Here is a 23,330-nt window from a genome sequence, read left to right as displayed (position 1 = left end):
GGGGACGGGGCGGGCCTTCCACTGTGCATTGACGTGCGGGTCCCACATCGGTACCCATCATCAAGTAGGGACTGCGAGGCTCGTGTGTGTATTTGCTGTTTGGGAGTAACAGAGGATCCATAGCAAGTTAACCAGTGCACGTGGCTCAGTGACGCCTCTTCTCGCGCCGGGCCCCACAAGGGCCCAGAGTGAGGTGGCACCGCCACGTGAGCACCGGACAGCTGTACGTGCACACGCGCCGTGGCCGGTCAGGGTAGAGACACGTTTCGGTGGGAGGCGATCAGGCGGAGGCACCTGCGGTGGGCCCCGCAGGTGGGCCCCGCGTAAGCCTAATCCGCTCGCCCGCGGATATTTCGAGGCGACACCACCGTCCTCCTAAACGTCCGCATAGAATTGTATATGCGGATATGAGACAACAACCTAGCGCCAGCCGTCATGCATAGGCGTCATTTTTTTAAAAAAAAATTCGAATTCGACATTTCTGATGAACGGATACCTGGTTTGGAAGTATGAAAGGACGGAAGATCCTTCGTAGTCCACATATAAGGTTGTATGCGTTGTTCCGTAAACCAATGTGAAGTTATTTAAGAATATAATATTTTTGAATTCTAATCCCAGCTTCTTGTCGGAATAAAACCGCAGCGGCCCGCAGCAAGAGATCAGACCACTCTTTCTCTCTCTCTCCTTCTCGATCGTGGTGGGAAGGATCTGGTGGTGTCTCGAATTTCAATAGTCGTTTAGTTTCTTCTGGAACTTCCCCTAAGTTTTCTTGATTTCGAGAGCTGTGGATTAGTCTTCAATCGGAGGTATATGGTTGGTTTGAGTTTGATTTCTTCTGTTCCTTCTGGTTTGTTCTTTTGTTGGAAAAAGGTGGGGTTTTTTTTTTTTATCATGCTCTGATTCGATTCCTTGCCGAAATTCTCGAAATTTTATCCATTTTGTGATTTCTTGCTCTTGATCCTTTCCTTTCTTAGTTTGGCCTTCTTACTTGCGTGATTCTTTGAACCCTAACTCTTCCGAGACGGAACGCCTCTTGGATCCTTATCCCCTGTTCTTCCTATGGTTTTCCCGTCTCAGAAAGCACAAAAAATCATGAAAACCCCCTACCTGGGCTTTCCTGACCGGAATTCTTGCTTGTATCAACTGACTTTAGTAACAAAAAGAGGAAAAAAGGGGAACTTGGTGCTTCCTTGTTGAGCTTTGCTAGGCTTTGGATAAGAAAAAACCCATCTTGGAACTCCCCTTTTATAAATCCTGACTCTCCTGAATTCCTTATTTGGGCTTTCGATCTCATAGACTTAGATCGTCAGCAGCAATGGTGTCGAAATCCTACACCAATCTGCTGGAGGTGGCCTCCGGCGAGTCCCCATCCCTTGGCCGAATCGGCCGCCGCATCCCTCGGGTTGTGACGGCCCCCGGTATAGTCCCCGACCTAGATGAATCCGATGACGCTGCTTCCAATTCGTCGTCGGAACTGGCTTCCCCATCGCCCCGTGACCGCACAATCATTGTAGCCAATCAGCTCCCAATTCGTGCTGCCCGCCAGCCCGAAGGTGGGGGCTGGTCCTTCACCTGGGACCAGGATTCCATCCTCCACCAGGTCAAGGACAGTATAGGTGACCATAATGACATGGAATTCATCTATATCGGCTCCCTCCGGGAGGAGATCCCACTTTCCGAGCAGGATGAGGTTGCCAAAATCCTTCTCGAGACCTTCAATTGTGTGCCAGCCTTCCTCCCTGCCGACCTCCTATCCCGGTTCTATCATGGCTTCTGCAAGCAGCAGTTGTGGCCCCTCTTCCACTACATGCTTCCCCTCTCCCCTGACCTTGGCGGCCGCTTCGACCGTAGCCTATGGCAAGCTTATGTTTCGGTTAACAAGATCTTTGCAGATAAGATTCTTGAGGTGATCAACCCAGATGATGATTTTGTATGGGTCCATGATTACCACCTCATGATCCTCCCCACCTTCCTCAGGAAGCGTTTCAATCGGGTGAAGCTCGGCTTTTTCCTCCACAGTCCCTTTCCTTCGTCCGAAATCTACAGGACGCTGCCTGTAAGGGAAGAACTCCTGAGATCCCTCCTGAATTCCGATCTAATTGGGTTTCACACTTTCGATTATGCCCGCCATTTCTTGTCATGCTGTAGTAGGATGCTTGGTCTGACCTACGAATCGAAGCGGGGTTACATTGGGCTAGAGTATTATGGTCGGACTGTCAGTATCAAGATACTTCCAGTTGGAATTCATATGGGCCAGCTCGGTTCTGTGTTGAGCCTTCCGGAGACTGAGGTGAAGGTTGCTGAGCTTATCAAGCAGTTTTGTGATCGAGATCGGATAATGCTGCTTGGAGTTGACGACATGGATATATTTAAGGGGATTAGCTTAAAGCTGCTGGCTTTTGAGCAACTCCTCATGCAGCATGAAGAGTGGAGGGGCAGGGTGGTTTTGGTGCAGATCGCCAATCCTGCGAGGGGGCGAGGGAAGGACGTGAAGGAAGTCCAGACAGAGAGCAATGCAATGGTAAAACGGATTAATGAGGCCTTTGGCCAGCCTGGGTACAAACCAGTTATCTTGATTGATAAGCCTCTCCAGTTTTACGAAAGAATGGCTTACTATGTGGTGGCGGAGTGCTGTTTGGTGACAGCGGTGAGGGATGGTATGAATCTTATCCCTTACGAGTATGTCATTGCTCGGCAGGGGAATGAAAACTTGAATAAAGTCTTGCACATCAGCTCATCGACCCTGAAGAAGAGCATGTTGGTGGTTTCAGAGTTCATAGGGTGCTCGCCCTCTTTGAGTGGTGCCATCCGAGTGAACCCATGGAATATTGATGCAGTGACCGATTCAATGGTCTCTGCCTTGGAAATGGCTGAGGGAGAGAAGCAGTTGCGGCACGAGAAGCACTACAGGTATGTAAGCACGCATGACGTCGGCTACTGGGCAAACAGTTTTCTGCAGGACTTGCGAAGGACCTGTAGGGATCATAGCAGGAGGAGGTGCTGGGGTATTGGGTTTGGGTTGGGATTTAGAGTTGTGGCCCTCGATCCTAACTTCAGGAAGCTTGCAATGGAGCATATTGTTTCAGCATACAGGAGAACTAGAACCCGTGCCATTCTTTTAGACTATGATGGTACTTTGATGCCACAGGCATCCATCAAGAAGAGCCCATGCCCCAAGTCTATTGAAATATTAAACACCTTGTGTCGTGACAAAAACAACACCGTTTTTCTGGTTAGTGCGAGAAGTCGAGGCAAGCTAAGTGAGTGGTTTTCTCCTTGTGAGAATCTGGGAATGGCTGCAGAGCATGGCTACTTTTTGAGGTATTTAGTCAGCAATATTTTGTTAATACTTAGACCATGAATTTTACTTTATAATTGATGGAGTTAATAACCATTTTTTATGTCTATTTTCAGGCTAAGGAGAGATGCTGATTGGCAAACATGTGTTCCTGTGACGGATTGTAGCTGGAAACAAATTGCAGAGCCTGTTATGAGGCTGTACACTGAAACAACTGACGGTTCAACCATTGAAGACAAAGAGACTGCACTTGTCTGGTGTTATGAGGATGCCGATCCTGATTTTGGATCTTGTCAAGCCAAGGAACTTCTCGACCATCTTGAAAGTGTCCTTGCCAATGAACCTGTTTCTGTGAAGAGTGGAACAAACAATGTTGAGGTGAAACCACAGGTTTGGGGCCTAGATCCCTAGACATCATAACTCGGAGGTCTACATTATTGAATTAATTAATGATTTAATTATGGTTACAGGGTGTGAACAAGGGCGTTGTAGCTGAGCGCCTGCTTTCCACCATGCAGGAGAGAGGATTGTTGGCGGACTTCGTTCTTTGTATTGGTGATGACCGGTCTGATGAGGATATGTTTGAAGTGATCAGCACTGCTACAACTGGGCCATGTCTAGCCCCTAACGCCGAAGTGTTTGCTTGCACAGTTGGTCGTAAGCCGAGCAAAGCCAAATATTATCTTGATGATACAGCAGAGATTTTTAGGTTGATGCAAGGCCTGGCTTTTGTTTCACAACAAGCCCCTGGGAGTTCCCTTCCTATCTAAACCAGTGCCTTGCAAAATGAAGACTGCAAGGTGAATAGTGTCTTGCTTGATCAGCTTTTTGTTGCAATCTTGTTAGCAAACTGCAACCAAATCATCTTTTCTTCCTGTTATTTTATTTATTAGGGTGTATATAAGTCTTATGGGACCATTGCCTTGCCGAGCACCTTTATAGTGCTTGATATCTATCTGATTAACATGTGAATAGAGTTTGATGATGCCATTTCTTGCAAAGTTGTGCTGCTTCTGTAGTTTTAAAGCTAACCACACTCGGTTCTATTATTATCAATATGCTTAGATTTTCTTATTATCTGACAAATTCTCTTGGCAACTTTTTTTTGTAGTTTAATGCTTTGAATGGGAGTTACAGCTTCGTTCCACTCTCTGAGCTCTGTGGCTTCATGCCAATTAGACTGCAATAGCATGAGGAATTTTTAGCTTTGTCGTTTTCCCCCTCCAAGTTCTCTTGTGCATCATTTTGGATATTTTTTTGATCTACTAGTTGAGCGAATTCCTCTCCTGATACTGTTGTGCTGGTGCTGCTGGTGTTCGCTAACAATGTCTCTACGTCTTTCACATAATTGTGTTGCTTTGACACAACCAATTATGTTTCATGAGCCCAAAATAGAACTGACAGCCTGAAAATTAATGAAATTTGATAGTTTAACAGAAGCTCAATGAAAGCATGGACACAAGCAGCTTCCTGCATCCATTCTTTGGCTCATTTACTCTTTCTCTATCTATCTATCTATCTTGCGCTAGTGGGGGGGAGAGTTTGATTCATATACTTTATTAGCATTCTCTTTTCAAGAGGCTGCTGGAATTCGAAACTATTTAGTAGAAAATCGAAAAGAATACAGAAACAGTTCTTTCTGATTTACCTACTTGAATGTCAACTGTAATCGATGTACTACTACTGACATTTTCCCATCCAAAGTGGGGATCAAGGAGCTGGTTTAAGAGTTCACTAAAGTGATGTAGGTTATTCCTTTTAGTGAGCATCATTTTTCTTGTTAGTTGATTTTCTGGTATAGACTTTCTGTACTTTGTCCAATCACCATGTCTTCCAAGTTCAGTGAACTGCAGCATTGCTACGAATTATCATTCTCCGCTGGAGCACCGGCTGCACCGGCCTTCCTCGCCCTCTTAGCTGAATATCAAAATCGATGGCTGCTGCCATCTTATGGCTGATTGGCACCAACCCTGCCTCCTTGATATCCGATATCGGGTCTCCCATCTGTGTGGATTTCAGGCCACTCGTGCGCCGTGAAGGGAGCTAGCATGCCAGCTTCCTCTCTGGTGAGGGTGCTTACAATAGAGCTACTTGTATCTGGCCTACTGCTCTACTGGCTAGGCTCCTTGATTTTTTAAGGCTGATCCTGGGAGATTGCTTTTTCTCCAGGAAGTGGTAATGCAATGGTCATTTATGATTAGGTCTTTGTTTAGCTAAAATCTGAAGAACAATACAAAAGATCCTATATGGTGGTGTATTGGATGTTTGACTCAGGGCTTCTGCTATTTCTTAGGCTGGTGTCATAGTGTAGGACTCCTGAGAAATGAAGACACTAGTTGGATTGGTGTTATGCCCCTGTATCTATGCACTGTGTTCAACAAGTTTGTCTGGAACAAAACAAGTCACTGTAGGTAGCTGTAAGCAACTGAATTTATTAGGCGAAGTCAATTTGTGTATTGTGATTCTATGATCCTCCCGAAACATAAGATCTAGGAGGCACCAAAGTCTGGAAAAACAAATTTATGTGATCCTCCACAGTCCACACACTCTTTACTGCATTGAAGAAGATTTTTCTGATTATGTTCTAACGAAACAGATTCCTACTGCATCTGCCTGAACCAGAAATTTTATATCTTGAGGCATGGAAGAAAGGGAGATGTAAGCTTCAATAACTCCTCTGCTAGCTAATTTGTCGGCTGGTTGATTAGCCTTCCCTAAATGCATGGGAGGGAAGAAATGGCTCCTGATTTGCAACACATTTGAGTGATATCTGAAAGATGGGGTTCTTTGGAAGCAACCTGAACCTGAACCTTGCCCCTTGACAGATGAAAGTGATGGTGGTGGTCAGCATCCTGTATAGGTTATATGAAGTAAAGGGAATAAGTGGATAGCTGATGCAGGCCAGAAGCAGGCTAGGATAGGGCAGCATGTCAAGTTCTCTCTGCTAACTTTTTGTTTCCTGACCTTGAAACTGTACAGAGTTGAGACCAATTGGAGGATATCAAATCTCTTTTCTCATTCTTTTTTCTGGTGAATACTAAAAAGTGTGAGTTTCAAGGGAAAAAGTTGTAAGGAACTTAAAGAAGCAGATATATTGATTTAATGCAAGTTTTTGAGGAAAAAAAATTAAAGCTTTATGGGGAGTGAAGGAGTACAATGTGTTATTTTTGTTCTCCACTTATTCTATGATGCAAATTAATACTAATGCAAGCTCCCATTAAACAACCATTTTTAACCTCACATATGCCGGTAAAATGAAAACGATGACTATGGTTGGAAAGCTCCCATGTAGCCCCTCATCTCATAGAGGATCAAGGATACCTGGCAAATTTGCATGGAGTACTGTAAACCTGTTCTTAGTTCAAAGAAAGCATATATTATAAATAAGTTAGAATTTTGGAGTTCTAGGTGTTTGGTTGCGGAATAAGTTGGGGAACGTTATACCTGCAAATTCTTGCCAAATACCAAAGATTTGGAACTTATAACATGGCCCGAGCTAAATGGTGAAATAGACTTACGATGCAGAATAAGATTATCCCAATTTCCTTCAATGACTATTTCACCCTTATCCATTCCATAGACGTTCCAACAAAAAGTGAGAATATGGTTCAGTCTTTGTGATAGAATCCAAATTCTGCAAAGTTCAATATGTATTAAATGCAGTTATTCATATTTATTCTTCAACCAAATACCGAAAAACGTCCATAAAATAAACCAATTGGTTCGTCGATGCAGGGATAACCCTCCCCCAACTTATTCTGCAACCAAATACCATGGTGTGTTTGCACAGCGTTGCAAGGGCGGAATAAGGCCCTTATTATCCGGTTGTACTACCAAACACCCATTTTGGATGGGAAGAGAGGGAGAATACCATTAGTTTCTGACATGGGATAAATCCGTGCCGATGGTATATCTCTATTCCATGGTTTCAAACCAGCTGAATTGTTATACCGCAGAATAGGGAGAGAATATCCAGCCCTGTTACTTGTTTGCTCCTCCTCTCCTCGAGTAGCCTCTTCCCACCTACACGATCTCTCCACCCTGGTGCTGCTGCTCTCGTTCTCGGCTTGATTGAGACCTTTCCGACCACCATTGGGTTGTGGTGTAGTTATCCAGATTTAATGTTGTGTTCACTGCCATTCTTTTCATGCTAGACTAATATTGTGCTCATGTACATGGGTCTAATGGAACACTAAGGTGTGGTTAGGCTGATATGGCCATGGCTTAAAAAGGACAAGCAAAAGACCAATGTTATCTGATCTAAGACAACATAAAGTTCTAACCACAACTGGATTGTCACAATGCACAGATGTTGCAGAGCCAAAAAGGCAGACAAATGTCCAAAAAACAGAAATAGTATAGGCATCTGAATAGTATAATTTCAGAGTTAATAACATGATAGTATCTCACAACAAATATGCCATCATAGTGTTGTTTGGAAGGCAAAAACAAGCTTCCACAAACACTGCAAGATTTAAACCTCCACTGTAACGAAATGCCATAACCTGTCAACATGATCTAGCAAAATTGAGATGAATAAATTTAGCATTGTCTTGCATGCACTGATCAAAAGAAACAAAAAGGATGCTTCTTAAGACAAGTTGGTAACCCAATAAATTTCATATGTTTACAGAATCTGCAAGGATCTCGCACCAAACTGTTGACAGTGATACAAGCAATCTAGTCCCAATCTCTGATGATAGAGTTAAAATACAGGCTCACAAATAGGCTTTCAATTTGCGAGACCTCATAATTTGAAAAAACTGAACTATACAACTAAAATATACACCACTGCTAGAGTGCCTTCTGCATCATTCTCAGAAACATATTGTGCTTTTCGTTGACGGCAAAAACATTTCCTCCAGGAAAGTTGAGCCAGAAAATACTAACAATTTTAGGAGGCGATTTCAATCAAGAATCTTCTAGTATGAAATGTAAGATAAAAGATAGCGCAGAAGTATAGGTGCTCGGCCTTGAAAAATGTTGCAATACAGTGCTTCTCACAAGATCTTCCTTGGTGCCTTTTTTCGATAGTGTGTTCATTAGGAGTACCCCCCACATAGCAAATATTTTGGGTACCCAGCATAGGAGAGTGGCTGCAATATGCATGCATCACCAAAATGAGCCTACACCTGTGCATAAAGTATTTCATTCCATGTATCAGGTATACCTGGAAGGCACCAATGCAAGCAATCATGCACCCCTGTTGAGGCTTTAATGCTATATTTGGATATATGTCCCTCATCTCTCAGCTGTGACAAAGCAGTAATATCCAAGAGCTTCACCCTCGTTCCCCTTACTGCACCCTCAGCAACGGTATCACTCGAACCATCCTGCAGAACCTCGCTTCCGCCTGCCAACGGGATGGTATTATCACAGCTTCCCCCGGTATTCCAATCTCCATTGACAAAATGCCTTGGAGATATTGTCCTAAAAAAGGCTTTCAATTGACGATGTTGTGGAAGCTGCGCATCAAGCCACTTGATAACACTATAGACAGTAAGATTTCTGGCGTTCCAAATCCGTGCAAGTTTTCTATCGGTGTTGGGTTTTCCACCAACATACATTTCCCATCTGTTTGCTGTAAACTTGCCTCTATTCCAATGGTGCCCGGTGTTAAGTAGTAGAACATCAAACCTATGAAGATACTGCTTTAAAAATATTGCAGGGCGGTCAAGATGCATGGCATAATGAGTAGCCGGATCCTGTTCCTTCAAAGGTTCCAACTCGCATAAACTAGCGGACCAGTAGAATAGAATGGTTGTATTGGTGCTTGGAAATCGATATGCCCAACCGTTAGGTCGTATGGCCCCAGGTGCTATAACAAGGCCATATTCCTCTCCAACATCTAACACTTCCGGGCTATAATTACCACCAGTGACCATACACATCAGGGATTGGAACTGCTGCCTTCCCAATGAATCCCCAACCAGAGCAATTGTTTTGTGCTGCATCCTGGAAATCAAACACCAAATTTTAATAGCATAAAATTCTGTCGCAAAACAATGCATACAATATGCTCGACGGCTACCAAATAATCCATTTAGCTTAATAAAAATTGCAAATGATTTTTATAAAATATACTTATTAGATAAACATACCTTCTCAAGAATTCAGATCCTGTGAACTCTGGCATATTACAACCTTGTGGTTGCCAGCGGAAGCTCTCGTAGGCAAAATCAGGTCGTTGCATCAACCGGCATGCCCACATTTGTGAAAGCCACTGCTTGCAACCAAAACCAGAATATAATGGTCGTCTTTTGTCTGCCACCCACTTTCCCTTTGCATAATTACACTCTACTAAAAAAAAAACAAATCCAGTCTGTAAGGTTCTTGCATGATGCTCACAATTCTGAAGAAACAAACTTCGACAGAAAAAATCATTCTGAGTAACTTGCATGAACCCATAACGCACATGGGCGCCGGGGCGCACACAGATAGGTACTTAAATACTATGTAAAATATACATTCGTACATGCAAATTCAATGTATATATGTATAAATGCATTTCTTTCTGCATATATTATAATTACACATAAACAAGATACTCAGCCCAACTGTGTTAATGAATAAATTGAAACTTGGGGAGTGGATCAATATCAAGAAAATAAAATTGATTAAAAAATCAGAACAGACATAGGCATAGCTTTAACTGATAGTGAAGAATCGGTATACATTCCTAGCAAGCAAATTATCATTATAATTACACATCCAAAAAAAATCAGATACCAACGAAAGAAGGAACAACAAGAACAGAGCAATAATCACCTTTTTTTTCGACAGGCATGTTTTTTGATTCTTTACCCTTATCTTTCTTCTCCGATGAGCTCCTCATCGAGGAACCTGTTTGTGGAAGAACAACAACTTTCCCTCCTTCATCAGGTAATGCATTTACAGGTCTGCGTATGGCTGACAAATCTTCCTTTGCAGATGGCGTCTCAATTTTATTTTCTGAGAGAGATATTGGAGTTCGTGCAGGAACCACTGTTGCTACAAAAGAAGCCCCAACACAAAATTTGGAAGGGGAATGAACACGTGCCAACTAAACCAAAACAAGTTGAAAGGGAGATGGATATGGCATGGAAAGTGATACCTGAAGAAAATATATCAAACTGCTCTGGAGGTGGAAGGAAAGTAGAGAGGTTTGGGGTTTTCTCCCATACCCAAACAACAAGGGTCGTGCAGAGGAGAGCAATAAGACTGAGAGAGAGTTTATTACCTCTCAGTTTATGTAAATTCCCCCCTTTCATCCCTTCAAAGATAATCTAGAAACTAGCCTACTAATATGAGTTTTTTGGTACCTCAACAGTATTGTGCATGGACTGATCCAATTTCCTCTCTGCGAGAGAATGAAATATTATTAATGTAATCTTGAATTATACTACATTAAATTTAGTAAAATGGTGGAACTCCATATGCATAAAATTAATCCAACTGTATCAACAGAAAGCTCGAAAGTAAAGAGAGCAAAAAAGGGGGAATTTCTCTTTACTTTGAGTGTACACTACTCAAAATTCAACTTTACCAACAGCAAGCTTAAAATTATAGAGAGAGAGCAAAATTTCTTTTATACCTACTATATGAGACAAAAAGAGAGTACAATTAGAGTGTGCACGTGAAATTTGAAAGCAGAGTGAGTGCACATTCCTAAGAAGCCACTGAGCAAATAAAATAAGTTTACAAGTCACACAACCCTATGAACGAGGCATCACACCAAGTGGAGCTCAGTAGTAGGCTCTTATAATATGAGAATGGGCTAACAAGGAAAAGAACATGTGTACCACATGTTACCCATGAATTTATAATATATATCAGGACTACAAACACAATCTTAAAATTACCTCAACCACCCACAAACTTCTCACAGTAGATAAAACCAGATTTTTGAGTTAAGATCGATAGGCCAAACATTAAGTATATAAATATCTATCAACAAGGCACAGGGAGAATAAAAGAAGCAGGATAACAGCAAAAAGAAAACAGAATGATCGGATATCAAGGCCAATAAATGAACCTGATTGGTAACACTAAACCACAGCAAATCTGAAAGGACATCAGGATAAGGACATCTTATTAGGAGCACCATTTCATTTCTTTTTTCCTTTTTTCTTCTCCTCTCTTCCATATATTTTGACTAACCTGTGAATCATCTTAAACTGCTTATGCCAGCAGCTCCAGCTTTACCTTTCTCACTCATTTCTACGCCCATCATTCTCTCTCTCTCTGTACATTCTTATTCTTTCAACCTTGTTAAAATAGAACTCCAGTATAGAATTGTTTCATTTCTATGTTACTTTTAATACTGCAGTTCTGAATAGGAACTCAACCCCACCTTTTTCCTACGTAGAGCAGTAGAAAATAGATCAACTGATCATGGCTTAATCAAGGTTTTAAGTCCCAGCAGGACAACAAGCATCCTAGCTGTCCCATCCTGTTCTTATAAGAAAATGGGACTGGGATAGGGTCGGGACTCTGAAACCCGTTCATGCATAGAAAGAAGAACAAAAAGGAAAAAAAAAAAGGAAAGGAAGAAAGATAAAGAAAAAGAAAAGTAAAAGGCAAGAAGAAGAAAAAGGGAGAAGAAAAAGAAATAAAGGAAGAAAAGAAGGAAGAAAGGAAAGAGAAGAGGAAGAAAAAGAAAAGAAAGAAAGAAGCAAAGGAAGGGATAAGAAAAAGAAATAAGAAGAAAAAGAAAAGAAAGAAAGGCAAGGGAAAAGGGAGGAAAGAAGGAAGAAAGGAAGGAAACAAGAAAAGGAAAGAAAGAAAAGAAGGAAAGATAAAAAGGGGAGAGAGACATAGGATACGTATAGGACTCTTGATCAGGACTGTTGTCGGGACGAGGCAGGACAACGGGGTGTCCGTTCCATTAAGAAACCGGGGCACTCCCATCCCAGGAGATTTAAAACCTTAGGCTTAATAGCTCAAATATAAATTATAACCATCAGACATACAAAATGTTTTATTAAAATTTATAAATACAAAAGGCCCCCATGCATGGGAAATCTGATGGCATGACTAGTTCTCCATTGTTGGACTGGATGGATCCCATTTATATCTTCCTAAGTTCCTATATGCACATTTAGAAACAAAGTTTTTGATACCAACCCATGGAACCGATAAGTAAGGGGATTCAATACATCCCCATATAGACATATGATCCATTTGTTGTGCTGACTCCACTAGCATATACTAAGTAATATAAGAGTTGACCGTACCAACCGGTACTGATGAGGTACTACAAAGGGGTCCGGTACCAAGATTGAAAACCTTGTTTATTAGTACAAAAAAGTGAGTTTGCACTATGAAGCATAGTTCTGAAAAGCTTGACCACAATAACTTGCTCTTAAATAACCTATGCATGTTATAACTTGTAAATCACATATTATTTAAAAGAATGACTCTGATACACACCATCACACCTATGATCAGTCTTGAGTTTTTAGGTCTTAACAAGAATCCTACAAAGAACAAGTAGAATTGAATGAGATACTGAAACTAGATGCAGTAAGCTGATAGTAGAAATTTGAAGCTATTAAGAATTTATTGGACATGCAAAGAAATGTAGAGCATTTGGAAGAATAACACAATTAGGAAAACGCGACATCCATAAGGGAATATAGGGCACCAAGAATAGGAAAGAAGCTTCTAATATAAGTAATCCTAAGTCCAACATCTAATAAGACAGACATTGAAAACAGACAGCAAACATAATAACAGGAGTATCACTTTGTTTTTTGAAGAATAACCAGAGTAACGGTCGTATTTGTTATAGTCACTAAATGCTGCAAGCTCAACAGCAAAAACATGGAGCTTCGAAATCACCTCAAGGGTGGAAGCAACATGGAAGGGCTTCTAAGCACAGGCAGTGCTGGCCTGAGCCCTAGGCGATCGAGGTGGTCGCCTAGGGCCTTGGACCATAGGAAGGCCTCCGGCCTCCGCCTCTGGGAGAGCTCCTCCTCCAGCGACCAGCGGATAGTGACCAACGGGCAGCGACCAACGGCCCGGCAACCGGCATCCAGGCCAACGGGCAACGGGGATAGGGCTTACGAGTTACGGCCTACCACTTACGGGAGTAATGGGACAAGACATCTTAGCCATCCCCCGTCCATAGCCCGTCTTCTCCAGCTGCCCAGGCCCCAGCGTAGCCCGTCTTCTCCATCCAACCATCCGCCAGGCACCGCCACCGTCTTCTTACTTCTTAAATCTTAGCCGTAGCCCGTAGTCACCGACACCAGAATCCCAAATAACCAAAGAGGACGGCGTCTTCTTCTTCATCCTTGAGTTCTTCCTTCAGCAGCTCAGCTCTTCTTCGGTTCTTGACTCAAGAGTTCTTCCTTCCCGGCTTTCCGTTCCTCGATAACTCGGTTCTTGACGGCGTCTCTTCTCCAGTTCTCCTTCTCGGCCCTCCGCCCTCTCCAGGTGTCAGGGGACTAGGTGAGTTCTCCTCCAGTTCCGCCCTCCGCCCCTGTTTCAACTTTCAATTTGTCATTCCAGAGTTGAGAGTCCAGACATAGCTTACTGCTTACAAGCCCTAATTCATTATTCTTTCTGATTTTTTAACCCCTTTGTTGATAAATGGATAGTAATAGAGACTATAATTTTAAAGATTGTTGGAAAATTTCGCAAAAACTGGAGAACGGGGGCTTTAATTTTTGGGCAGAATGTGCCGGCTGCCGAGGCCCAGGAACTGTGGTTTGAAATTTTGAATCATTTGATTATGGGGCAACGGGGGCTTTTTTTTCGTTTTTAACTCGAGTAATCGTTGGTGCTTTGTTGTGTTGAATCATTAGTTCCCCCCTTTTACCTCTTTGTCGATAGATAGAATCATAGAAATAGAGGGAAAAGTTGAGAGTATGATAGTTGGGGTTTGATGCTTTCCCTGTTTCTGATAGTTGTGCAGGAGCCAGGAGGAAGAGAGAATAGAAATTATTTTTATATCTGGTACATGTGTCAATGTGGTCTTATACTCTTAAGTCTCTTATTGATGGTTTTTATTGGATGAAGAGACTTTTTTTATAATCAAATTGCAGCTGGTATTATACTGCTAATGCTACTTAAATAAGTAGTACTTATAAAGGGTAGATAATGATTAATAAAGCATAATTCTACACCAACTTTTTCTATCCAGAGGTGTCTGTTTGTGTTCTTTCCCTAGTCAGATTCTCTTGGGTTTTTATTGGATGTGGATATCTAGGTTAGCTAATTTCTAGCTAATTTCCCCCTTTCAATAGGTGAAAAGTTTAGTACCTTGTTTTTAGTGTTACAATTAATGATGTAAAAACTACAATTAACATTCTTGAACTTAATATCATGATGTACTCTCTGTTACGGAGCTCCATTTTGCACCCATTTCCACTTTACTATTTACATTTCAATGCCATCAAAATTTTTATTGTCGGATTCTTGAGAATAAATTTTTTATGTCTATTCTTCAAAATTGATAATAGCTTTTCATGTCTAGGGTCTCCATTAAAGTTGACAGTAGCTTCGGCACCCCTTCTCGCCATTGAGTTCGGCACCGCTTGTCGGGACTTGAGTTCATCGTTGAGTCCGGCACCGCTTGTTGGGACTTGAGTTCGTCGTCGAGTCCGGCACCGCTTCTATTGACATATTGGGTTTTATCATTTTCAACTCTATTCTATTTTGATTTGTTTGTAGTGATTGTCTTAATTGTTTTGTTTAATAATATTATTTTTAGATTCAAATGTCTAATAGAAAATTTGAATGTGGGTATGAAAAACTCAAAAAGAAAAGAAAAATCGAAAAACTCATTCAATCTCAAAAAGGTGCTTTAGATAGATTTATTGTCACAAATAAACAAAACACTACATCAAGTTCAACTCAGAACGAAATAGAGTTGGAAGATGACATAAAAAGAATGAAACAAAATGAGATTGACAACCAGATTTATAGTAGTATTCAAATATCTACTGAAACAATATATAGTGAAGAACACAATAAGAAATTAGATAAAGATAGGATAAATAAGGATAGTATAGAGTTTAATGAAACTAGTTCTATTTCTATAAATATATATGATCCTAGTCAATGGAAAAATATTGATACAAAGTTGAGAGATGAGAGATCTATTAGTGGAAAGAGGTCCAATTAGAGATTATGGCGAAAAATATGATAGAAGATGGTTAGTGTATTCGAAGGATTTGGATAGGGTATATTATTTTTGTTGTAAATTATTTGATTCAAAGTCTAGCACGAGTCAATTAGTCAATGAAGAAAGTAGGGATTGAAAAAATATAGGTATCAAGCTTAAAAGTCATGAAACAACTAATGAACATATCATTAGCATGAATAGGTGGATTGATATAGAAGTGAGATTGCTAAAAAATAAGACAATTGATAAAAGTCTCCAAGAACAAATAAACCAAGAGAAGGATCATTGGAAAAAAGTTCTATTGAGAATTATTGTTGTCGTAAAAAATCTTGCAAAAAATAATTTAACATTTGAGGAAAGAATGAAAAGATCTATCAAAGCAATAACGGAAATTTTCTAAGTTTTATTGAAATGATTGCAGAATTTGATCCCGTAATGCAAAAACATGTTCGACGCATTCAACATGGTGAAATTCACAATCATTATTTAGGTCATAATATTCAAAATGAATTGATTCAAATATTAGCGTTTGAAATTAAAGCTAGAATAATTAAAAAGATTAAAGAAGCAAAATACTTTTATGTAATACTTGATTGCACTCCTGATGCAAGCCATCAGGAACAAATGATCCTAGTTTTAAGATGTGTAGATACTTCAACAAGTCCAGTAAAAGTAGAAAAATATTTTTTGAAATTTTTAGAAGTAGATGATACCTCTGGAAAGGGCATTTTTAATGAACTTATAAATATAATAGAAAAACATAAACTTGAGGTTAATGATATAAGAGGACAAGGGTATGACAATGGAACTAATATGAACGGAAAACATCAAGGTGTACAAAGAAGATTATTAGATATAAATCCTAGAGCATTTTACACATCATGTGGATGTCATAACTTGAATTTAGTATTATGTAATACTGCTAACTCATGTCCTAAGGTCATATCTTTTTTTGGAGTGATACAACGAATTTATATCTTATTTTCTTCTTCTACAAAACGATGAAAAATTTTACAAGATAATGTATCTACTTTAACTCTTAAATTTTTGTCACAGACATGTTGGAAAAGTCGTATTGAAAATGTCAAAGCAATTAAACATCAAGCTCCTAAAATAAGAGATGCCTTAGTTCAATTAGCGAAAACTAGTGAAAATCCTAAAATAAAGAGTGAAGCCATATGCTTAGCTACATATGAGATTGAAAATTTTGAATTCTTATTAGGCATGAATATTTGGTACGATATATTGTTTGTTGTTAACTCAGTTAGTAAGAATTTACAATCTGAAGATATGCATATTGATGTTGCTATAGATCAATTAAAAGGTCTTCTTTCTTATTTAAAAAGTTATAGAGAAAATGGATTTATGAATGCTTTGAATTCATCTAAAGAAATTGCAAATAAAATGAAAATAGAACCTACATTTCGTGAAAAACGTGTGATCCGTAGAAAAAAATAATTTGATGAAAATACTGATGATGAGACACCAAGATCAGCTGAAGAATCTTTTAGAATTGATTACTTTTTATATATAGTAGATTAAGCTATTTCTTCAATTCAAAGTAGGTTTGAACAATTCACCATATATGAAGATATTTTTAATTTTTTGTTTAATTTTAGAAAATTAAAATCTTTGAATGAAGAAAATTTGAAAAGGTGTTGTCTTAATCTTGAAAACTATTTAAAGCACGGTGAATATTCTGATATTAATGGTCTTAATCTGTTTTCAAAATTAAACGTTTTAAAAGAAATTTTACAAATAGAAACTAGTGCCCCTATTGATACTTTAAGTTTTATTAAAAAAACAGATTCTTTTCCAAATGCATGCATTGCTTACAAGATATTGTTAACAATACCTGTAACAGTTGCTTCTGCTGAAAGAAGTTTTTTAAAATTAAAGTTGATAAAATCTTATTTGCGGTCAACTATGTCACAAGAAAGATTAAATGGATTAGCTATATTATCGATTGAAAATAGTATTTTAATGAATCTTGAGTACAAAAGTTTGATTAGCAATTTTGCATCTCAAAAAGCTAGATGGATTATTTTTAAATAAATTTTTAAAGTATTTTGCACTTATTAAAATTTATTATTATTATTATTATTATTATTATTATTTAAAAAAAAGCCTCTCTTAAAAAGTTCGCCTTAGGCCCCCAAATGCATTGGGCCGCCCCTGAGCACAGGCATAATTATGTGGCAGTTTCCTGCAACCTTACTTGTGGAGGCCTGAGATTTTAGAATAGACAGGCTAGTGAAGGCCATTCAAGGAAGCTGCTCTAGATCAAGGAGAAACAAGTATTGAATATATAAGGACCCAATGAAACTGTGATGGCCCGGTCCGCTTGACCAGCTTGACCTGAGCTTGGCCTAGCCCAAGCTCACATCAAAAAAAAAAAAAGTAAAACAGAGGGAGTCTTCTTCTCCGTCCGACTCCCGGTGGGAGTCGACTTTCGAGAGCCAAGGGAGGTTTGCCTCCTCTATATAACCACCTCCCCACCCCCCTTAGCCCTTCACCTCAAGCTCTATCCTTTCTTTCCCTCTCCTTCCTTTTTTCATTGAGTTCACGGTTGCCTATCACTGTGCTCGCTAGAAATCAGGGTCGTCGACGCCTCTGGAGTCGAGATAACACTATCATCTTCTTATCCTTTCTTTGTTCTTGCCACGTCTTGGAATCGGGCTGAAAATTGCTCGAAGAAAAGGATCCCTTGTTTTGCTATGTTCCGCCTTCTCCTTTTTCCGACCACCGCCTCCACCGGTGTTCGTCATCGAGGCTTTCGGCTGTTATGCCTGACCAGATGTTGGAGCTCCAGCCGCCGGCAAGTCGACTGGTGCTTGGTATTGATTGGATTATAGACCCCCTGCTCAGCCGTGTTTTTTTTTGGTTGAATTCAACCAGTCGGCCGCCGCCATAGGCCGCTCTCTGCTAGCAGCCACCGCTGCATGCTACTACCTCGCCGGACCACAACATGACAGTCATCAACCTGCCTCCCTTCCCCCTCTATTTTGCTAAGAAAGAAGAAGATAAGAAGAAGAGAAGGGTCTCTTCCTCTCTCTTATATTCTCTCTCTTCTTTCTCTCTCATCTACATGTTTCTCTCTCTAAACAGAACTCATGGATCCTAAGGGTCCCATCTACCTATTCTACAGACCCGAGTTGACCCTTGGAAAGAGTCCCTAAACTGCTCCGGTGCCCGAGCCGCTTGCTAGACCGATCCCCCCAACCATATTAAGTATCCTTGAAACCTACTAATGATGAACCCTGTCGAATGACCTTGATCCTGATCGAGTCCATACCCTATGACTCCTTGATTGAGTTGCTTAGACCTGACTTGTCCGAAGCCGCTGAACACTGTCATCCGACCAACTATCTCCTTTTCTTATTATTTTAATTCAATTAAAATCACCGAATAGAAATTAAAATCTCGCTTTTAATATTTTTAAATAGATTTAGCAGATTTGCCTAGTGATGTTTGACAGTCCAAGGCAGTCGAGGTAAGTAGATCTTACACTTCTTATTATTTTTTTCAAATTATCATGTTTTTCGTGCATATGATAGTGCCAACAAAGATGTTATGTTTTCTTAAAATTATGGATCAACATATGTATTATAAAAATCATGTTTTATAAAAAATAGTTCATGAATATTTTAATGAAAATAGCTTTATTATGAAATATGAATCTGATCATGCCATTTAGTATTTTTCATCTATTTATGTATATCTTTTAAGAAAAAGATATAAGTTTTCTAAAAACTCTCAGATAGCTATGTATGATCCCTAGAATTGAAAAAGTTGACATCCGGAGCTAGCATCCATACGAACACAGGCCCCGCCAATGAATATAAAATTGGCATACAAAATAAGAATCTTTGTCGATTACGAACAGAGGCCTTGTCATGGGTATAAAGTAAACGTAGTACAAATATCTGTGAGCAATATTTTGAACTATGATATGGCTAGATATTTATTTGCAAAATAAACTTGAAAACATATTTATAAAATATAAATTATTTATGCATACATGATTAGCTTTATGACTATTTTAATATGTTGTACTATGAAATGCTTTATTTTGTAATATTTTTTTTTCTTAGATGATGCATTAACATGAAAAAACTTATGCTTGATCCGATAAGATAAAATAGGATTTTACTTACTAAGTTGTGTCACTTATATATTTCTATTTTTATTTTTCTCTCTCCAGACGAATAGGGTTGAGAGAAACGAAGGATGGTCCAGGCTTGGAGGTCGCACTAGCAAGCTTGGCGATTTTGTAGAAGAATTTTAGTATTTTAATTGACTATGAAATTTGTAGTTAATAATTTTTTGAATATTGAGGATTATGGGTTTGGTATTTAAGTTTAGATTTAGATGCTCTAAACTAATATTGATTTTATTTAATGGTTGATGATATTGAACTTTTAATTATTATATTTTATTTGTGATGGATTTGGAAGCTAATATGTAATGGTTGGCTTCGTGTTACCGTGAGTTGTACCTCTCGGTAGCATGGTCATGTTATGTCCCAGATTCTGGGGTGTGACATTTTATGGGCCATGTTATGTTCCGGATCAGGGGCATGACAGAAACACCACTCATCCGAATGCACCCTTGATAACAAACATGAAAGTAGAAAACTCAAAATGGGGAAACGATTTTCATGAATTCACACCAAAGTGGCACAAATTTAGGGAAAAGGCTAAATTGGATTTGATAAAGTTGCCAGGCACTAAACATTGGTGCTCCACCAAGTAAGATGAAGCAACTGCTGCTTTCACTAGACCTGGCTGCTGAAAACACAAAAAGTGCAGAAGTTTTAAGATGATGATTCAACTCATCAAGCAGACTAAAAGTCACTATGAAGCTTTGCTCACAATGAACACTGCGCTTCATAAAAAGATTGGATAGGTGAGTCTGTATCTGCAGAAAGCCTCAAACAATTTCAATTGTAAGGGAAAAGAGAGCAATCAATCAATATTCCAATTTAGGTTAAAATCTTACAATATTCCTCCTGTTCTTGAACAGGCAGACAGCAAAAAAACCAGAACTTCAAATCAAGCCACCATTTTGGCCATGCAGATTACATCCTTGGATTTGCATAAATAAATAAATAAAAGATGAAGCAAAAGTAGTCACAACCAAGAATGCAACAGTAGTGATTCCCACGAAATTAGACTGAAACACCAGATTAAAAAAAAAAAGAAAAAAAAATACTCCAACACAAACAGAACATCTAAAGGTTGAACAAGAAAACATGTCCCTTCATGGGTGAAGATGGAAAAAAGAAGAAAGCTTTCCAGAATTTTAAATATCATGATAGAGTAAGCCTAAACAGCTCAGAAGCATGTTAATAGATGGCATATCCATCAAGGCAACTGAGGATCACTGAGAGGGCCAAAAGAAGAGTGAAAACTCTCCAAAACCCATGATATGGAGAAATTTATTTATTGTATAAATGGAAAGGAAAAAATGGAAGAACCCCCAATAAAAGAAAGGGTGCAGGATGGGAAGACAAGGGATAGAAAGGATTGAATGGAGATGCACAATGCAAACTCAGCAAAACTTGAGATCAGACAAACTAAAATAAATTTCTTATTGAAGCAAAGTGGAACCATAATAGGGGGAAGGCTAAATACATGGTATATAGGGCTGAAAGCAGGTCGGATCATATCCAACCGTATCCGTTTTCGTGTCCGATTCGGATTAAATTCGGATACTGTTTTTTTGGTCCGATCAGATTCGAATATGGATTTGGATAGTTAGTTCAAAATCTTCCGAATACGGAGACGGATACGGATACACATGATTTTTCCGAATTAGGATCCGGATCCGAATATCCGTATAGCAAGAGTAAGTAAAAAGAAAAAGTTTAAGTTAAGTTAAATTAAGAAATCAATTAAGTGATTAACCAAACCTAAACTAAAAAAATCTAGATATCGGATGACCATCACTTTAGTAACCCAAATACGGAATATCTGATTCAAATAAAATTCTTTGAATCATCCCGCATGCCTAAAAGGCTTAAGCCTCTCGTTCATCCATTTCGTCCCTCTTTTCTCTTTGTCGTCTTCAAGCAACCAAGGTTTTAAAGGTCTCGTCCATCTCTTAGTTTCCACCCAGCGATTGCAACCGACTATAGCTGTAAGATGCCTTGGAGGCACCATAGATCCCATCTACTTCGGTGACAAGCAACCTTGAGCAGTATATTCTTTATAAAACTGTTAGTTTATATTATCGATAAATGCTTATTAAAATTATATTTTTTAATTGAATATTTTCTTTATGATCGTGTCTTTATTACTAGTTTTCATCATTGAATTTTGCTCACACTTGATTACCATCTAAAAAAGTATCCAATTTATATCCGTATTCGGATAAGAAAATACGGATATGTTTAATATCCGATTTGTATCCGTATCCATTTACAACAAATATGGATATGCTTAGTATCCGATTTGTATCCGTATCCAATTACAACAAATATGGATATGCTTAACATCCGATTCGTATCCATGTCCATTTAGAACAAATATGAATACTAATTTTGATATTCGTTTAATATCTGTATTTGTACATGTATCCATATTCGTTGAAAACTATGGATACAAATATGAATATATCAATATCCAATCCATATTCGATCTGTTTTCAGCCCTAATGATATAATTGAACTGCATTTATTGTTTAGAATAAGATGGATGCAAAAATTAGCAAATAGGCGAACTAGTAATGGCAAAAGACAGCATGAGTACCAGTAGAGAAGGAAGACAGCAGCCAAAGGATGAGGCATTGGATCAAGCATGGTCACCAGCACAAACGTTACCAATGCTCCCCGATACGGCATCATAACCACTAAACTCACCAAAATTTCTCAGATCCAAAATCAACCAAACAAATTGAAAAGGAAACAAAAAAGTCAAGAAGATTCAAATCCTAATAACCTTAACACAGAATTTTCTAACTGGGTATTTTACCTTAGCACTCCACCAGCAGACCTATAATCAAATCCCTGACAAATACTCATACCAGTCTAAAACCCACACCTTTAATTATATAAGCAAAGCAAATTCCTTGAATACCAACAAGAACAAGCCCAACTCTTTTTTCTTCAGGCAAAAAATGGTAACAGTTGTTACCAAAAAAATCATCCTTCAAATCCTAAAATAGGGGCAGAAAAGAAAGAAATATACACACAGCGCCTGAAATTCAAGCCAAAATTTTAAACAAAGCCTCACTTTTTTCATCAAAAGTAAAAAAGGAATCCAAATGAGTCGCCTCGGAACCAGAACGCAACCTAAAGCCACAACCTTTTCATCTTGGATCACTTATACTGTATCGAAACCGCACCCGCCCAGAACAAATTTCAAGGAAAACACAAGAAAATAAAACCCCAAATGATAACAAATCATCCAAAAATGGGAGTGCAATGACTTCAAAATTACATCTTTAAGATTTTAATCAATCAGGACTTTCGATGGATCAGAACTCTAATCAGACGAACTCACCAGCTGAGGCCCGCCGGAGACGGACAGTGGACGGCGGACGGAGGCGTCGTCGTCGGGACGATTAACGGCGGTCAGCGGGAACAGCACCGACAAACAAGGAGATGGAGGTTGGAAGGAATAATACCGGAAGTTATTGGGGTCGGAGTGACGGAGGAAGAAACGAGGCTGGATCGGACGATGCTTTATTGCATCCGCTCGCATAGGACTTAGGGCGCTGGATTTTGCTTTAGGAGTTGTGCTTGCTAAACGCCACGTGTCGGGGCCCGCTCACGTCCATCGGTTCCGCCCCACAAATTCATCTGGACCGTTCGTACGATCCAACCCCGCAGAGATATTTGTATGCAAATGTAATTGTCCACGAAACAGGGATCCACGTGTCACGCGAAGATGAGGCGCGCGTTTGTCTTGTACTCGA

General features: G+C 39.5%; 2 protein-coding genes across 10 annotated transcripts; one reads left to right on the top strand and one right to left on the bottom strand.

The window, feature by feature from the left end:
• The first annotated feature begins 632 nt into the window (after positions 1–632).
• On the top strand, positions 633–6,406 carry LOC103706802 (alpha,alpha-trehalose-phosphate synthase [UDP-forming] 6-like). 4 transcript variants are annotated; one of them, XM_008791042.4, is made up of 4 exons: positions 633–3,321; positions 3,415–3,688; positions 3,769–4,098; positions 5,921–6,406. In XM_008791042.4, exons 1-3 carry the CDS (start codon positions 1,316–1,318, stop codon positions 4,066–4,068), a joined length of 2,580 nt encoding a protein of 859 aa, XP_008789264.1. In that variant the 5' UTR covers positions 633–1,315; the 3' UTR covers positions 4,069–4,098; positions 5,921–6,406. The 4 variants fall into 4 exon arrangements, with proteins under 4 accessions (XP_008789264.1, XP_008789263.1, XP_008789262.1 ...); XM_008791041.4 differs by having other exon boundaries at positions 5,895–6,406; XM_008791040.4 differs by lacking the exon at positions 5,921–6,406 and adding an exon at positions 4,410–4,737.
• A 1,425-nt stretch (positions 6,407–7,831) lies between these two features.
• LOC103706805 (protein trichome birefringence-like 14) lies at positions 7,832–23,108 on the bottom strand. 6 transcript variants are annotated; one of them, XM_039131461.1, is made up of 6 exons: positions 22,916–23,106; positions 13,121–13,763; positions 10,392–10,637; positions 10,067–10,288; positions 9,400–9,598; positions 7,832–9,253 (listed from the first exon to the last, which is right to left on the bottom strand). In XM_039131461.1, the coding sequence occupies exons 3-6, from the start codon at positions 10,546–10,548 to the stop codon at positions 8,425–8,427; spliced, it is 1,407 nt and encodes a 468-aa protein (XP_038987389.1). In that variant the 5' UTR covers positions 10,549–10,637; positions 13,121–13,763; positions 22,916–23,106; the 3' UTR covers positions 7,832–8,424. The 6 variants fall into 6 exon arrangements, with proteins under 6 accessions (XP_038987389.1, XP_038987388.1, XP_038987392.1 ...); XM_039131460.1 differs by lacking the exon at positions 13,121–13,763 and having other exon boundaries at positions 22,916–23,108; XM_039131464.1 differs by lacking the exon at positions 13,121–13,763 and having other exon boundaries at positions 9,400–9,595; positions 22,916–23,108.
• Between the last annotated feature and the right edge of the window lie 222 nt (positions 23,109–23,330).

This window comes from Phoenix dactylifera, chromosome 11, assembly GCF_009389715.1.
Source record: "Phoenix dactylifera cultivar Barhee BC4 chromosome 11, palm_55x_up_171113_PBpolish2nd_filt_p, whole genome shotgun sequence".
Classification (NCBI taxonomy): Eukaryota; Viridiplantae; Streptophyta; class Magnoliopsida; order Arecales; family Arecaceae; genus Phoenix; species Phoenix dactylifera.
Note: the sequence above shows the minus strand (reverse complement) of the source record. Positions and strands in the feature narration are given on the sequence as shown.

Excerpts from the sequence above, each read along its gene's own strand:
- LOC103706802 (XM_008791042.4), top strand. The coding sequence starts at position 1,316 with ATGGTGTCGAAATCCTACACCAATCTGCTGGAGGTGGCCTCCGGCGAG. Across the intron at positions 3,322-3,414 it reads GAGCATGGCTACTTTTTGAG|GCTAAGGAGAGATGCTGATT; the intron begins GTATTTAGTCAG and ends GTCTATTTTCAG. Across the intron at positions 3,689-3,768 it reads ATGTTGAGGTGAAACCACAG|GGTGTGAACAAGGGCGTTGT; the intron begins GTTTGGGGCCTA and ends TTATGGTTACAG.
- LOC103706805 (XM_039131460.1), bottom strand. The coding sequence starts at position 10,548 with ATGAAAGGGGGGAATTTACATAAACTGAGAGGTAATAAACTCTCTCTC. Across the intron at positions 9,599-10,066 it reads CATGCCTGTCGAAAAAAAAG|TAGAGTGTAATTATGCAAAG; the intron begins GTGATTATTGCT and ends TTTTTTTTTTAG. Across the intron at positions 9,254-9,399 it reads GGATCTGAATTCTTGAGAAG|GATGCAGCACAAAACAATTG; the intron begins GTATGTTTATCT and ends TTTGATTTCCAG.